The sequence below is a fragment of the Martes martes genome (genome assembly GCF_963455335.1).
Source record: "Martes martes genome assembly, contig: SUPER_18_unloc_2, whole genome shotgun sequence".
Lineage (NCBI taxonomy): Eukaryota > Metazoa > Chordata > Mammalia > Carnivora > Mustelidae > Martes > Martes martes.
The window spans coordinates 99,805-116,478 of record NW_027666703.1 but is presented as its reverse complement, the minus strand read 5'-3'; the positions used below and the strand labels follow the sequence as shown (position 1 = coordinate 116,478).

Below are 16,674 nucleotides of genomic sequence, written 5' to 3'. Positions count from 1 at the left end.
GTGGACTTGAGGTAAAACTTGGGCTAGCGGGACGCCTGGGTGGCTCAGTTGGTTAAGTGGCTGCCTTCGGCTCGGGTCATGATCCCAGCGTCCTGGGATCGAGTCCCGCATCGGGCTCCTTGCTCACCAGGGAGCCTGCTTCTCCCTCTGCCTCTGCCTGCCACTCTGCCTGCCTGTGCTCGTTCGCTCTCTCTCCCTCTCTCTCTCTCTGACAAATAAATAAATAAAATCTTAAAAAAAAAAAAAAAAACTTGGGCTAGCATTTCAGTGGTTTGACCAGAACCCCACTTTCTTTCCTCCTGTCCCTTCTGTCCTCTTCAGTGTCTGCTTTATCCCTACATGGGCACCTCTCAGTGGTCACAGGTGGACTACCAGCAGTTTCCATGAGCTACTCGCTTCCTTGTGCACGTCTGACAGGAGTAGAAAGCGTGCTGCAGTAGTTTTCTTTTTTTTTTTTTTTTTTAAAGATTTTACCTATTCACTTGACAGATAGAGATCACAAGTAAGCAGAGAGGCAGGCAGAGAGAGAGAGAGAGGAGGAAGCAGGCTTCCCGCCGAGCAGAGAGCCCGATGCGGGGCTCGATCCCAGGACCCTGGGATCATGACCCGAGCCGAAGGCAGAGGCTTTAACCCACTGAGCCACCCAGGCGCCCCTGCTGCAGCAGTTTTCTTAATGGAGTGGGAAATCTTCTTTTTCCAGGTCCTTGGCAGGTAGAAACCACCTCCCATTGCATTGGTCCATATTGAGCCATATTTCCCATTCCCGAATAGTCCCATTCCACCCTGGTTAACTGTGGGCGGGGGTGAGGTTGGAGAGGAGATGGGGTGTGCTGGTTGGCTTAAGCTAATTGGGGCCCAGCCCTAGAGTGTGGGCTGCAGAGCCACCTCCCGCTCACAGGCTTTACTGAGCCCCGGGTGAATCCCTAAGAGAAGTCGGGATGCTGTCGTAGAGAGGAAGAGGGCTGAACTCCAGGAGAACCGTCGAATGTGTCCATCCAGTTCCTCCTGTGCCACCAGCAGCAGTGGTCATGGGGCCGTCCCATCCTTGGGTTTACGAGATCCGGGCTCAGCTGCATATGCTAACCCTTGGAAGCTCATACACCATTAAGGTGATAGTTTCAGGGGCATCCTGGGAAGCTGTGATTTGCCACAGTGTTTTGTCTGTCACCGGATGTCTCAAAAGGAAGAACTGGCATGTGGGTGATCTGTGTCACCCTTAGATTTTTCCTGCAGACGTCTATGGGACATCGAGACAACAGGGTTATTCCTCTCTTGTGCAATACTTGCTTGGCTGCAGTAGGTATAGACCAGCGAGTGGAACTTTGCACACACCCACGGTCGTAGGAATGCCTGCTGCAGGTCCAGTCCCACAGAACCAGAGCCAGTTCCCTGGTCCTGTCCCCACGGCGCCTCTCCTCTTGCCATGGCTTCTGTTCTACCGATCCTTTTCACACGGTACCCTAAGGCTCTGTCCTCCTCCTTATTCCCCCAGCCACATTCCTTGGGCCACCTCCTCTGTTCTCATGGCTTCTGGCTGGTGTGTTTATGCCAGCGACTTCTAAACCATCTCAACCAAGCAAAGACACTTCCTTCCCCAGATGTCTATTTCAGCGTGCGTGACCAGTTCTTCCTTCTGTGTTGACTCTCGAGTTCCACCCACCCTATTATGCAAGCCAGAAACTGTAGGGTTACTTTAGGTTCCCTTTCCTTTTATCCTCATCCTCCCATAGCTGCTTGATTAGCAAGTCCTGTGATTGGGAATATCTTTTGAATTCCTCACCTCTGCTCCCATCTCTGCCACCTTTGCCTTAAAGCAAAACCTGATTACCTCTCACCTGGATGGTGAGGTCATTCCCTCAGCTTCAATTCCTGCCTCTGGTTCCCTTGTTTTCCAGCCTGTCTCCAGCCACCAGCCAGATCACCAGAACGTTCTGAAATGTCAACTTCCTGCCTGGGGAAAAAAAAAAAATCTTAGCTTCATGGTTCTCAAGAGGGACCACAAGTACACCCCTGGGGAGATTTGGAAAAATGTAGAGACATTTTGGGTTGCTGTAGGAACTGGGGGACACTACTGGTGTTTGATGCCGAACATTTTGCAGTGCCTGGAGAGAGAATTCCACACCGGAAGTGGAAGTGGCCCCTAATGCCCATGGTGCCTCTTTCAAGGGGCACTGGCTGCTTCCCATTGGTGGGATTAATAGTCCAAGCTCTTCAGCATGACAAGCCCTTCATAATCTGACCCCATTTCCCCGGACAGTCCCGGTGTCTCCCGCTTCCTCCCATTTGTACTGTGTGCCTTGTCCTTCGTGTTGTTATGTCTGGTCATTCCCTCTGACTGCTTGAAGACACAACCTGGGTGTCCCATATACTCCTTAAAAACAAACAAACAAGTATTTATCAAATGCCTACAGTATACAAGTGCTAGAGACAGAAAATGAAGAAGAGGTAGTCTCCACCTTAAAGGTGCTCACAGCCCGCTAGGGAGAGACACACAAAGAGATCATTACAAAATGACGTGTGTAACAAAGTGTGCACAGGGTATCATGGGAGGACCAAGAATGGGACAAGAGAGGTAGTCAGGCGAGGCTTCCTGGAGGAGGTGGTAGCCCCGCAATAAAGGAGGGCAGTGAGTGGCAGGCGATGGGCATATGCTAGGTAACGGGCAAAGGTGCCCGACCCTTCTAAAATCTAATGCCAGAGGCTTCCTTTTCCAGCCTCAGACAGAAGAGCCAAAGTCAGGGCTCTGAGGCTGTCTACACTGTGCACGTGGGAGGAGCAGTCAACGTAGAAACTATAGAAGATACGTGACCACAGAGGTCATACAATGCAGAGAAAATGGCAGCAGCCTCTAGGGCCCTAGAATACACAGGAGGAGCCTCTCAGAGGCTTGCATGTGTGTGAAGAGACAAGACTTGGAGGCGGTGGTCTTCTCAGTCTAAGACCTGGACATGGCAGAGCTCATGCTGTGTGTCCTGTGAGACCTGGAGTGACTGCTTTTTGTGCAGTTGGCACACATTTTATGAATTATGACTTTAGAACTTTTTAAATGAATCCCTGGTGTTAAAAAAAGCTGTCTGTGCCTTGGCAGTGTGTAGCTGTGATCATGGAGGAGCATGGCGGTGGTCGATAGCGTCTTCATCAAGGAGCACAGGGTTAAGTAAGCGCAGTGTCCTTATTTGTGTACATCAGGAAACAGGATTGTTGCAGCTTTGGGGTCAGAGCCTGCAAACCACAAGGCTCTCTGATACTTGCAAAGGAGACTCCTCTTTTTATGATTTTTTTTTTGGTCCAGAGCTCCAGAGTTGCACAAAGTATATTTCTCCTGATTATTGCATTTATCCTAGATTTAAATTCCCCCAGAAAGTCAGCATTACTGGGTGCCTGGGTGTAGTGCTGCGCGTCCAGCTCTTGGTTTTGGCTCAGGTCATGGTCTCGGGGTCACGAGATCAGGACCCATGTTGGGCTCCATGCTCAGCACAGAGTCTGCTTGAGATCCTCTCTCTCTCTCTCTCTCCTTCTGTCCCTCCCCACCCCTGCCTACATGCTCACTCTCTCTATCTCTCAAATAAAATGAATAAATCTTAAAAAGAAAGAAAAAGGCAGGCAGCATTATGAAAATGTCTGAATTACGCTCACCATGTTCAAGGCACGCTGCCCGTTTTCTCCTATCTTCCTGGTCTGGAAGTGTAGAATCTGGGAATGTCTCCTTGTGGGGCAGGTGAGGCCTACTATTTACTTACTTGAAAACAACTTGAGGGGACGCCTGGGTGGCTCAGTTGGTTAAGCAGCTGCCTTCGGCTCAGGTCATGATCCCAGCGTCCTGGGATCGAGTCTCACATCTGGCTCCTTGCTCGGCAGGGAGCCTGCTTCTCCCTCTGCCTCTGTCTGCCAGTGCTCGCTCGCTCTCTCTCTCTCTGTCTCTCTCTGACAAATAAATAAATAAAATCTTTGGGGGAAAAAAAAAAAGAAAACAACTTGAGAAGACAAGAGATGGGTAAATACGGTTGTTGTTGTTTATCTTGCCATTTCAATATACTGTTTTGAATAGTATATTTATAGTATATTTAGTATAAATAGTATCTAGTATAAATAGTATATTTATATATAGTATATTTCACCATATTTACATGGTGAAAATCCAGTATGTACAGGAGAAGGAAAAGCAAGGTCTGTCCCAGTCCTGTTCCCCAGGCACCCTGCTGCCCTCTCCGGAATGACCAGCACTGGTAGTTTCTTGTGTAGCCCTCCAGAGACATTCTCTACAATGCAAGCAAATGTGGTGCAAGTATATTGCATGGAGCCCTCTGAAAGCAGGGAAGGCGGGTGACATGCGACAGGTCAAGGCTCAACAGTGCCACGGCAGGATGGACCCTGCGTCTTTGCCATGAGGGCCCTTTATACTGGGGAGGCAAAGCCGCGTGGAGCCCTGCAGCATTGAACGTGGGTTTTTTTGTTAGCAGATTGTGTTATCGCCAGCCCCTGGTACTTTCCAGGCCCCTTCGACCCATATTCTGAGATGAGCCATCAGCCAGTGGTGGCAAGGCCCTGACGCGGGGCTCAGGCCATGGGCACGGGGTTCTGGCTCTGCGGCCCCTCACCGGGGTGCCTGGCCAATCCATCTGACTTCCCTGGGCTTCAAGTCCCTTGGCTGGACAATTAGAACATTAATTAGAGGATACTTACGGTCATTTCCAGCTGAACAACAAATCACTGATAGGCTTTGGGCTTAAATACCTTAAAAAAACCTCTTTTAGATATTTAGCCAGATATTTTTAGATACTTAACTGAAGCTATATCGTTATGATTACAGCCAAATTAAGAGCCAGTTTAAGAATGAGTATTCTTGGGGCACCTGGGTGGCAATGTTGTCTAAATGACCAACTCTTGGTTTTGGCTCAGGTCATGATCTCAGGGTCGTGAGATCGAGCCCTGTGTCAGGCTCAGCACAGAGTCTGCTTAAGACTCTCCCTCTCCCTCTGTTCCTCCCTGCTCGTGCTCTCTCTCTCAAAATAAATAAATAAATCTTAAGAAAGAATGAATATTTTAGCAAAAGTTTTTGAAATTAAGCATTTTATTTTACGTATTTGTTATGATCATCAGAGAGCAAAGTCTGTGTCTTCTGTTCCCAGTATCTGGGACACAATATGCGCTTGATTAATTAAAAATGACAGCTAACAGCAACTGCAACAATACTAGCAGTCAGCACATACTGAGCACTGACCACATGCTGGGCACTTGACGTTGAACATCTCCATAGACGGACAGCCCTAGGACACCTGCGTTGTTACCACACCTCTGTATCACCCAGGCATGAGGACACAGACATAGAGCTCCCATAGCTTCTGCCTTCAAGACCAGAACCTGAATCCAGACAGGCTGTCTTTTACCTCTGCGGTTTGCCTGGAGGAGAAATTACTGAAGGGTGACCTGAAGCCGGTCATCGAAAACGGGTGTCAATAATAGTGAAACCAACACATTGTCTTCTGCCTTCTAGAAAAAACTCCCGCTGACCGCTCTCGCTCAGAACATGCAAGAAGCATCGACTCAACTGGAAGAGTCTCTGCTGGGGTAAGAGTCGGCTGCTTTCAGGGAGAGAGCCCAGAGCCCCGTGGGTCAGCGGGGGTGGGGGGCAGCCATCTGTGTGACAGGGAGACTATGAGCGTGACAGTGTGGCTCATCCACCAGGAGAACAGTGCAGTGTCTGTGGGGAAAAAGTGGGGTCCGGGCCACTGGGATAGTAGAGAACCTTCTATTTAGTAGGAGCAGGGCTGGAGACAGGTTGAAAGGGCTGTGAGCAAAAGTGATCGATAGGGTCCGTATTTATTTCCCTGAGCTTGGGTGTAAAGAACGGATCTCTTTCCTGTTCCAGCTGTTGACTCAGGTTTACAGACTCTGACCAGTCCCTTCTGGTCCTTAAGAGTCACTTCCTAGGGGACACTTCGGTGGCTCAGTTGGTTAAACGTCCGCCTTCGGCTCATGTCATGATCCCAGAGTCTTGGGATTGAGCCCGTCAGGCTCCCTGCTCAGCGGGGAGTCTGCTTCTCTCTCCCCCTCTGCTTCTCTCCCCGCTGTTTGTGCTCCCTCTTTCTCTCATGCTTTCTCTCTCTCTCAAATAAATAAAATCTTTAAAAAAAAACCAAAAAACAGGGGTACCTGGGTGGCTCAGCCGGTTAAGCGTCTGCCTTCGACCCAGGTCATGATCCCAGGGTCCTGGGATCAAGCCTCACATCAGGCTCCCTGCTCAGCGGGGAGTCTGCTTCTCCCCATCCTTCTGCCCTCTCCCCCGCTCATGCTCTCTGTCTTCTGCTCTTTCTCTCAAATAAATAAATAAAATGTTTAAAAAAAATAAAAATAAAAAACAGAGTCTTTGGCTACCTAAATTTAATATTTTGTACGATAACAGATGAAATGTCAACCGTGCAAGATAGTTATCAATTCCATAGAGGCATAAGACACATTTGATAACATACATGTGTTAACAGTCTTTTTCATCCTAAAGCATAAATCTGTAGACTCACATTTTAGGCAATGCCCAAAACATAGAACGTTTTTGAGGTTCTACGGTGTGGCCCCCTAATGCGTTCCCATCATGTAGAGAGCAGAACTGGCCCAATACAGTCATGAGGTGCCTGATGCTTGTGGGGGTGTCTTGTGTTTTTAAAGGAAGATGCTGGAGACGTGTGGTGATGCCGAGAATCAGCTGGCTCTAGAACTTACACAGCATGAAGTCTTTGTTGAGAGAGAGATTGTGGAACCTCTGTGCAGCATAGCAGAGGTGGGTGCTTTTGCTGGAGGCACAGAAAAGCTGAGACTAGCGTGGGCTGCGTGGTGAATGGTTTGCTTGTGTCTATGATTTTAGCAGTAACCAGTGGCATTGATATACACTTCTGTTTGAAAATAAGGGGAATAAATTGAGGGTACAAAATCCTATGCCTACGAGAAAAATAGAAGTAAATAAGTATTGCCCTTTCAAATGTTAAATTTAAAACCCCGAAGCTTATCCCATTCGATATGTGGTATGTTCTTCCTAGGTGGAGATTCCCAACATCCAAAAACAGAGGAAACAGCTCGCTAAATTGGTGTTAGACTGGGATTCGGTCAGAGCCAGGTAAGGTAGAGCTGTAAAAATAACCAGTAATGCAGGATTATTGTCCCTCCCTCAGCAACCATCTCGTCCCCAACACAGATGAGGGAAAGGCCAGTTGGTGGACAAGATGCAGGTTTCCAGACTCATGCACTTGACCTATAGACCAAGTCACACCCACCTCCACCTGCTTTTTAGGGCTCATTCTCCCAAGCTTGGCAATGGGGATGATGTTAGAACGTCCTGTTCTTAGCGAAACAGTAGTAAAAAGACAGGGGGGAAAAAAAGGAAAAAAGAAACCTAAGTAAATGTTTTAAGGGGAGAGGGGTCAGTGGCGGACTGTTCTATGAGTGTTCATTGCTTGGATAGGGGACCGTAGGAATAAATAGATCTGTGATCTTAGCAGTTCTGAGGGTCCTGCCATGTCCAGACTCCGTGTAGTTATGATACTTTCATGATCAAACGCTGCTCTCAAGAGGGAGGAACTCCCATAGATCTAAGTAACCATCCCAGAGGGCTGCTGACTTGTGGGTTGATGCCTGATGACGATCTGCAGAGCCTCGTGGCAGGACTCCAGCCTAGCTCTGTCCATGAGGGCATTTGTATCAGTGACTTAACGTGGCTTTCTTCTCGGATGAGAGTGGGAAATAATGGAGGCAGCCACCCCTGGCCCTGTCCTTTCTCAGACTTTATCACAAAGGTTGCTAAACTTTCTGTAAAGTATCTTCAGCTTTGCAACCCACGTGGTCCCTCTCACAGTTATTGAACTCTACTGTCGTAGCATAGGAACAGCTCTGGATCATAAGTAAATGAAAGTGTGGCTGTCTTCCAATAAAACTTTATTTAAAAAAAAAGTGGATTTGTTAGCTCTCTGTTTTTGTTTGCTTTTTTTTGGTTGTTATTGAAGAATAATTGGCACACAATGTTGTATTAAGTGCACGACATCGATTTGACAATTCTATACGTTGCTCAGTGTTCGCCACCGTAAGTGTCGCCCGCATCTGTCCCTGTACAGTGTTACTGCAATTCTCTCGGCTGTACTGCCTATGCTGTGCTCTCCATCTCTGTAACTTACTTATTTGGTAACCGCATTCTCATTGCAGTCCTGTGAAGTGGATACAATTATTTCTCTTTGGCAAATATACAGAGAGACAGCCATCATTTCCTGAGCTTCTACCTGTGACGTGTTTTTTTTTTATCACAGATTTAGAACATGGGTAGCAATTCTACAAGGCAGCCTTTCCTCGTTTCTAAAATACCACTGATTTAATACCTACTTTTTTGAGGGACGGGGTAGGGGGAGAAACACCACTCCATTCGAGGTACAAATCACTTGTCCTGATTTAAGAAACGTTGAGCTCATAAAAGGTAACGATCATGGTAAAAATAGTTGCCACCACTTGCCGGACACTTGGCACGTGTGGGGCGCTGAGCTCCGTGCATGGTCTGTCAGCTCACTGGATCCTTCCACCAGTTCCTATCATTCTGCTCATTCATGTTTTCGACAGATCTCAGTTGGGTGCTTACTGTGTCAGACTCCATGCTAGGTACAAGTGCCAAGGCCCCTCAGGATAGGAGAGGGAACAGGGGTCAGTGGGTTAGGTAACACCCCTTCCTCTTGAAAAGAGATTTCTTTTATCAATCAGGGAGGGACCTGCACAGAGTACCCACATGACTTGCTTCATGCCTCAGAGAAGATAAACGTCTGAGCTAGGTCCCTGGCTTAAAGTCCACCGTCTTGTCTCCTTGTCACACGGACACCTGTGATTAGAATCATCTGGGCCAGGACTGGGAGTGGAGGCCACCCAGAGGTTGATTTTTTTTTTTTTCTCCAGATAAGGAAGCATATTCTAATGATTAATTAAATGAGGCCCTGAATGCTCCCTCACTAGAGTTGGTGGAGTGACATTATAGATGCTTATCTGCTAGAAACTTTACATGTATGGTACATGTATCCTGGAGGGGATTTCAACACAGATTCTTGATCTGCATTCATGGTCTTGTCCACTTAACCAATCAAAGCAGGTATCAGAGAAATAGACAGTGGAACTTCTTTACGTCTTCCTGTGGCTCTTCCCTGGAGGAAAATGATCCTAGCTAATGACTACTTACTGCTTATTTTCTAAGCAGGAATCTGTTATATGGCAGATATAATCTGCACACACATATGCATGCATATGTATATGTATTTGCTCTCTCCCTGATTCCTTATGATGGTTCTGCCAGGCAGAGGGTGTTGGCTATCTTTGTGTTATAGATGAGTTTACTGAGGCACAGAGAGGTTAAGTCATTGCCCAAGGTCACACAGCTAGTGGCAGGAGAGCCAGGCTTCAGATTTGAGCATGTTGGACTCCAAAGTCCAGGCTCCGTGCACTCACTGTACAGCCTCACCAAGCTGAGCTTGGCAGACTCGCCGAAGCTCCACTGTGGGGAAGTGCCTCACGCCAGGAGCTGGAGAGAAGGCAGAGCATACTGTTGGGGTGGGGTGGGGGGCGCAGAGCAGCAGCTGGAAAACTTGATGAATTGCTAGCATGGGTTTTCATCTCTATAATATCCATGTTTACATTGAAATTGCTGGCACTTTCCAGAATAGCACACATAACCCAGACTCAAACAGAAAGTCAAAGCGTACTTGAAAACCGCACGGAGGTTGTTTTAGATTACCGTTCCCCCTGCACTTGCCTACTCTTGCTATGGTATAATTCTTCCTTTTTCAGTGCTTCTCACCTACTGTAAAGGGAATGCGAATATTCCACATTACGGTTCAGATTTGTTGAAAATTTGGTCTTTAGTATATTAATTCTAAAAACTGTTTTTTATTCTACAAGTGCTTTGCTACCTATGAATTGCTAGCTGCTTGACTGAAGTTCTGGGCTTTACATGCTGGCAGTAATCACAGCTGAGGATGGTAGCAGGAAGAGTCATAGGAGCCCAAGAACAGGACTGACTCCCAGTGGCACAGGAACATTCCAGGTCAAAGCAGGAAAGTGCAAGCGTGTTTCACGGCAAGGATCCCACGACTGGACACCACCAGAAAGGGGTTTTGTGACGTGATTTCCAGCCGTGGGGCATGTATGAGACAAGATGTGGTAGATCACACTCCGAGCAGATAGCTTTGCAAGAGTCCTGTCATGCTTGCTTCCGTTCCTGGAGGATAAGCTCAAGAGAGGCTGGCATCCGATGTATGCTGTATGTTTTGGAGAAAGTCTGTCTCCCTGAGGGCCCTGACTCTACAGGGTCGAGAATGTGCAGCTGCTTTTCAGATGCTGGTTGCCCCCATGTTTTGCAGATGGAACCAGGCTCACAAATCTTCAGGAACCAACTTCCAGGGGCTTCCGTCAAAAATAGATACCCTCAAGGAAGAGATGGATGAAGCTGGAAATAAAGTAGAACTGTGCAAGGTACGAGACTTCCATGGTAAATAATAGTTGCATCAGCCTGGTTCTTGCAAATGACAGAGGAAAGGGTAAATACTGCAGGTTATTTTGTGTTTCACACAAGTCCTGTCAGAATACTCCGCATGATAGGAAAGGTGGGTTTTCGTTTCTTCTTTATTTTCTAAGACCCTGTATTACTTTATAATGAGAATAAGACGTTCTTCAAAAAAAAAAAAAAAATTGAAGTGGGGGCACCTGGGTGGCTCAGTGGGTTAAGCCTCTGCCTTCAGCTCAGGTCATGATCCCAGGGTCCTGGGATCGAGTCCCGCATCTGGCTCTCTGCTCAGCAGCGGGCCTGCTTCCTCCTCTCTCTCTGTCTGCCTCTCTGCCTACTTGTGATCTCTGTCTGTCAAATAAATAAATAAAATCTTAAAAAAAAAAAATTGAAGCGGGGCGCCTGGGTGGCTCAGTGGGTTAAGCATCTGTCTCTGGCTTAGGTCATGATCCCAGAGTCTTGGGATCAAGCCCCGCATTGGGCTCCCTGCTCAGCAGAGATCCTGCTTCTCTCTCTGCCCCTCCCCACTGCACTTATGCTTTCTCTTCCTCTCTCTCTCTTTCTCAAATAAATAAATAAAATCTTTAAAAGTTTTTTAAAAAATAAAATAAATTCGAGTAGGATATTTTTTAAAATAACAAAACTATCTGAGCTTATTTAAAATAATAGGTGAAAAAAAATGGGTGGGAGAAAACCATAGCAAAACATATAAAGTTACACCAATTAAAACAGTGCACAACAGGGGTGCCTGGCTGGTTCAGTCAGCGGAGTGTGTGATCCCAGTCTTGAGGTTGTGAATTTGAGCCCCACACTGAGTATAGAGATTATTTTTAAAAATACATTTTTTAACTTTTTTCTTTTAAGATTTTATTTATTTATTTATAGAGAGCGAGCGAGAGCGCACACACTAGCCAGGAGAGGGGCAGAGGAGGAGGGAGAGAGGAATCTCAAACAGACTCCCCACTGAGCACAGAGCCCTTTGTGGGACTTTATCTCACCACCCTCAGATCGTGACCTAAGTTGAATCTGAGAGTCAAACACTCAATGGACTGAGCCACCCAGGCACCCCCCAAAATAAAATCTTTAAAAAAAAATGCACAAGAAAAAAAAAAAGCACAAGAGCCACAAAAATAATCTGTGGAATAGCATAGGTTTTCTAGAATCAATGCTATTATTTTAAACAATTGAATATATAGTAAAGGGGGTCATCATATATCCACAGAGAAAGAAAGGATTATTTTTAAATGTTGCCAGGACAATTGGTTTGTGATGGGGAGAAATATAATTTTTTACATCCTAAGATAAATTCCAGATTAGATGGTTAAGTGACTACATCTATCTATGAAGATAGATCTTTATTCTAAATGTTATTTGTGGTGGTAAAGAAATAGGCTTTGGTGAATCTTAAGATCTGCGTTTTTCTTCCTCTTATTATTCATCATTTTCTGAAAATGGAGTCTATTCTTTCAGATAGTATTAGGACTATAATATTTTAGTTTGTTTAGGTCATACTATAATTCATTCTTCAAGATAGTGAACTTTAAGATCAGTTAACTGCAGAGGTGTGCCTGGGTGGCTCAGTGGGTTAAGCCTCTGCCTTCGGCTCAGGTCATGATCTCAGAGTCCTGGGATTGATCCCCACATCGGACTCTCTGCTCAGCAGGGAGTCTGCTCCCCCTCTCCCTGCCTGCCTCTCTGCCAGCCTGTGATCTCTATCAAATAAATAAATAAATAAAATTTCAAAAAAAAAAAAAAAAGGTCGGTTAACTGCAGTAAAATGACTTGTTTAAAGTAATATAGTGGTGGGATGCCTGGGTGGCTCAGTTGGTTGAGTGGCTGCCTTCAGCGCAGGTCATGATCCCAGCGTCCTGGGATCGAGTCCCGCATCGGGCTCCTTGCTCAGCAGGGAGCCTGCTTCTCCCTCTGCCTCTGCCTGCCACACTGTCTGCCTGTGCTCTCTCTCTCTGACAAATAAATAAATAAAATCTTTTAAAAAAAAAAGTAGTATAGTGGATAGGAATTAAAACTGAACTCACAAAGTCATGTCATACGTAGCCTTTGCATTTAAAAAGATGATATTCAGATAAATGCTGCGGATAAAATAGTCTCATAGTGGCTTATTCTTGTTCAGAAAAGTTGTAACTTCACTAATGTAATTACATAGCTTTCCTCAGATCCAGTCTAACCTGGATCTCAGCTATCGGGTACTTATCGGACATGAATTTGGCAGAGGTCTCAGGAGTCTGAACTGGTGTGTTATGGGCTGATGTGTCTTCTCTCAACTTCCATGCCATACCTTCTCATTTCAAATGGTGAAAAATTGTGAAAATAGTTTCTGTCTCTCTTTATGCTAACTTCTGGGTAATTTCCCGAGATTTAAGTTCTTTTTTTCACTGATTTTCTCTTTAGCTAGGTCTTCTCTACTTATAATTAATTAACATCGAGTTTTGACTTTCATTTACTGTGTTTTTCAGTTCTAATTCTTCAAAGTGAGCCTTCTTTGATGGTGGATTATTGGTTTTGCTGCTTATTTCTTTTTTAATGTTTAATCATTTAATATGTACTTATCGTAACAGTCTTTGGTAATTCTGTTTCCCCTGTGAGAGTGGTGGGCTTTTGCTTCATGGTGGATTGCTGCCTCCTGTGTTTTGCAATTTTGTATCATATGTTTTGCAATTTTGTATTGTGAGCTCATTTTAAGACTTTGTGGGACCCTTAGGTATTGGCAGTGATTCTCCCTAGAGAGTGTTACCAGTTTGAGATCATTTTTTTTTTTTAAGATTTTTATTTATTTATTTGAGAGAGGGAGAGAAAATGAGCAGGGGGGAGGGGCAGAGGGAGAGGGAAAAGCAGACTCCCCGCCAAGCTGGGAGCCCAATGCAGGGCTCAATCCTGGGACCCCGAGATCATGGTCTGAGCTGAAATCAGAGAGTTAACCGACTGAGCCACCTAGGTGCCACTTGAGGCCATTCTTAACTAAATTTTCTCAGTTTGAGGATCCCTGGACCACACATACAGTAAACTCAAACTTCGGAGCCTCATGAAGGCAGATCTGTGTTTACAAAATCCAGGGTAATGTTTTTACTTTCCTAGACCCAGAGCACCATGCAAAACACAGATACTCTAGTCTTTCTGTACACTACTGAGCTCCACTTATGCCAGGCCTTTCCTCTTCCTTTTTTTTTCTTAATTCATTTTTCAAGTTTTTATTTATATATTTATTTTATACACATGTGACAGTAAAAATGTAACATTTCTTTCTCTCCTATTTTTACGCAGATGGCAATATAGCATACATAATGCTCTATACTTCACTTCTTTTTTTTTTATTTTTTATTTTAATAAACATATAATGTATTTTTATCCCCAGGGGTACAGGTCTGTGAATCACCAGGTTTACACATTTCACAGCACTCATCATAGCACATACCCTCCCCAATGTCCATTTCCCCACCACCCTCTCCCATCCCCCCTCCCCCCAGCAACCCTCAGTCTGTTTTTTGAGATTGAGTCTTTTATGGTTTGTCTCCCTCCCAATCCCATCTTTTCATTTTTTCTTTTCCTACCTCCCCCCAACCCCCCCGCATTGCATCTCCACTTCCTCATATCAAAGAGATCATATGATAGTTGTCTTTCTCCAATTGACTTATTTTGCTAAGCATGATACCCTCTAGTTCCATCCACGTTGTTGCAAATGGCAAGATTTCATGTCTTTTGATGGCTGCATAGTATTCCATTGTGTATATATACCACATCTTCTTTATCCATTCATCTGTTGATGGACATCTAGGCTCTTTCCACAGTTTGGCTATTGTGGACATTGCTGCTATAAACATTCAGGTGCACGTGTCCCTTCGGAGCACCACATTTGTATCTTTAGGATATATACCCAGTAGTGCAATTGCTGGGTCATAGGGTAGCTCTATTTTCAGTTTTTTGAGGAACCTCCACACTGTTTTCCAGAGTGGTTGCACCAGCTTGCATTCCCACCAGCAGTGTAGGAGGGTTCCCCTCTCTCCGCATCCTCGCCAGCATCTGTCATTTCTTGACTTGTTAATTTTAGCCATTCTGACTGATGTGAGGTGGTATCTCATTGTGGTTTTGATTTGTATTTCCCTGATGCCGAGTGATGTGGAGCATTTTTTCATGTGTCTGTTGGCCAAATGGATGTCTTCTTTGCAGAAATGTCTGTTCATGTCCTCTGCCCATTTCTTGACTGGATTATTTGTTCTTTGGGTATTGAGTTTGATAAGCTCTTTATAGATTTTGGATACTAGCCCTTTATCTGATATGTCGTTTGCAAATATCTTCTCCCATTCTGTCAGTTGTCTTTTGGTTTTATTAACTGTTTCCTTTGCTGTGCAAAAGCTTTTGATCTTGATGAAATCCCAATAGTTCATTTTTGCCCTTGCTTCTGTTGCCTTTGGCGATGTTCCTAGGAAGAAGTTGCTGCAGTTGAGGTCAAAGAGGTTGCTGCCTGCATTCTTCTCAAGGATTTTGATAGATTCCTTTCTCACATTGAGGTCCTTCATCCATTTTGAGTCTATTTTTATACTTCACTTCTTCACTTGATCTTAGCCAAAAGGCCGAGAAGCGATATATACTTCACTTCTTGATAAGGAATATTAGTCGTATATCTTGGAGATCCTCTGCTATCATTCGTCTAATAAACTTCCTTATTTATTTATTTTTTTGTCATCCCAGTTGATGGACATTTGTTTTTTTAAGATTTTATTTATTTATTTGAGAGAGAGAGCAAGCATGAGTGGGGGGAGGGGCAGAAGAAGAGGGAGAAGCAGACTCCCCGCTGAGCAGGGAGCCCTACACAGGGCTCGATCCCAGGACCCAGGATCATAACCTGACCTAAAGGCCAATGCCTAACCAGCTCAGCCATCCAGGTGCCCCACCAGTTGATAGACATTTAATCCATGGCTCTTTCCGTGACATTTTGCTCTAAGAGTCCATGAATACTAATTCTCAGATGCCATCTTCTTCAGTGACCTGTCTTCCCTTCCACTCACCAGGATCAACTTGCTGCAGATATGTACAACTTTATGGCCAAAGAAGGGGAGTATGGCAAATTCTTTGTTACGGTAAGTACCTCGCCTTGCCGAATATGAAAGCATTGTAAAAATTGAGTCATTTTAGCTTTTTTTGCAAAAGATTTCATTTTTGGTTTTGCTCAGCCATTGTGTGTGTGTCCATCCGATGCTAACGTTACTTTTGTTTTTGAATGTGGGTCTGTTCTCAGTTATTAGAAGCCCAAGCAGATTACCATAGAAAAGCATTAGCAGTCTTAGAAAAGGCCCTTCCCGAAATGCGAGCCCATCAAGGTAATGTAACCTGCGTGCTGGCTGATGCCCCCTTTCCTAAGCCTCTGCCACTTCCGCCTCTGTTCTTCTTCCCCCTGACTCCTTTGCATGCCTCTCCTCTGGGTAACGCCTCTCTGCCTAGGAGAGTACTATCTCCCAGCATAATTTCATCTTTCCTCGCCACATTCTCTAATTTCTTCCAAACCTAGATTAACCTACTAATGGGACATTCGCAGCGGTTCTGACGTCTTTAGTTGAAGAGAAAGCTGGACCCTTTGGGGATGGCTGCTTGCATGGGTCTTCCGGTCTTACCCTCTTCCAGGTCCGTTATTCAGTCCATTGGGTTCAATTCTGACCCTGTGATTCCAAGAGCAGACATTCTGGGGAAGATACTGTGGACCTTCTGAAAGGAATTTCAGAAGCCAGTACTTGGGGGCCCACCATCGGCGTCACTGAATCATCAGACCGTGACCCCTTCTTCCCCCTCTTCCTTGTGATCCCACAAGACCCTGGTTCTTAGCACTCACATCCTGCCCACTGTACTCAGGCTCTCAGCCGACTTCACCCACACAAGTCATGAGTGGACTGAGCTTTCTCCTGATGCTTAGTTTTACCTGCACATTAAAGCTTTTGACTCTTAATTCTCTGATTTGCCATCAGAGCGTCTCCCAGCAGAGATCATTAGACACAGCTGAGGCAGAAGGTGCCCTGTCTTCTTTGGCTGTCTCGTACTATCTTGCTTGCGTAGACCACACGGTGGGAGCTTAGGGTCCCCCTGCAGAACCTTTGGTCTTGAGCTGAAGAGGATCAAGCCAGGTGCTGAGTGTGGTGACTCCGTGCTCTGGG

The 16,674-nt window shown here is 45.5% G+C and overlaps 1 protein-coding gene across 2 annotated transcripts in view; it reads left to right on the top strand.

The window, feature by feature from the left end:
* ARHGAP17 (Rho GTPase activating protein 17) overlaps positions 1–16,674 on the top strand; it is an 86,209-nt gene that overhangs the window by 37,498 nt on the left and 32,037 nt on the right. For both annotated transcript variants that reach the window (XM_080831725.1, XM_080831724.1), the window contains exons 4-9: positions 5,495–5,568; positions 6,664–6,775; positions 7,032–7,108; positions 10,374–10,485; positions 15,541–15,609; positions 15,768–15,849. In XM_080831725.1, coding sequence (XP_080687851.1) covers positions 5,495–5,568; positions 6,664–6,775; positions 7,032–7,108; positions 10,374–10,485; positions 15,541–15,609; positions 15,768–15,849 — 526 coding nt within the window. The remainder of the gene's footprint in view (positions 1–5,494; positions 5,569–6,663; positions 6,776–7,031; positions 7,109–10,373; positions 10,486–15,540; positions 15,610–15,767; positions 15,850–16,674) is intronic.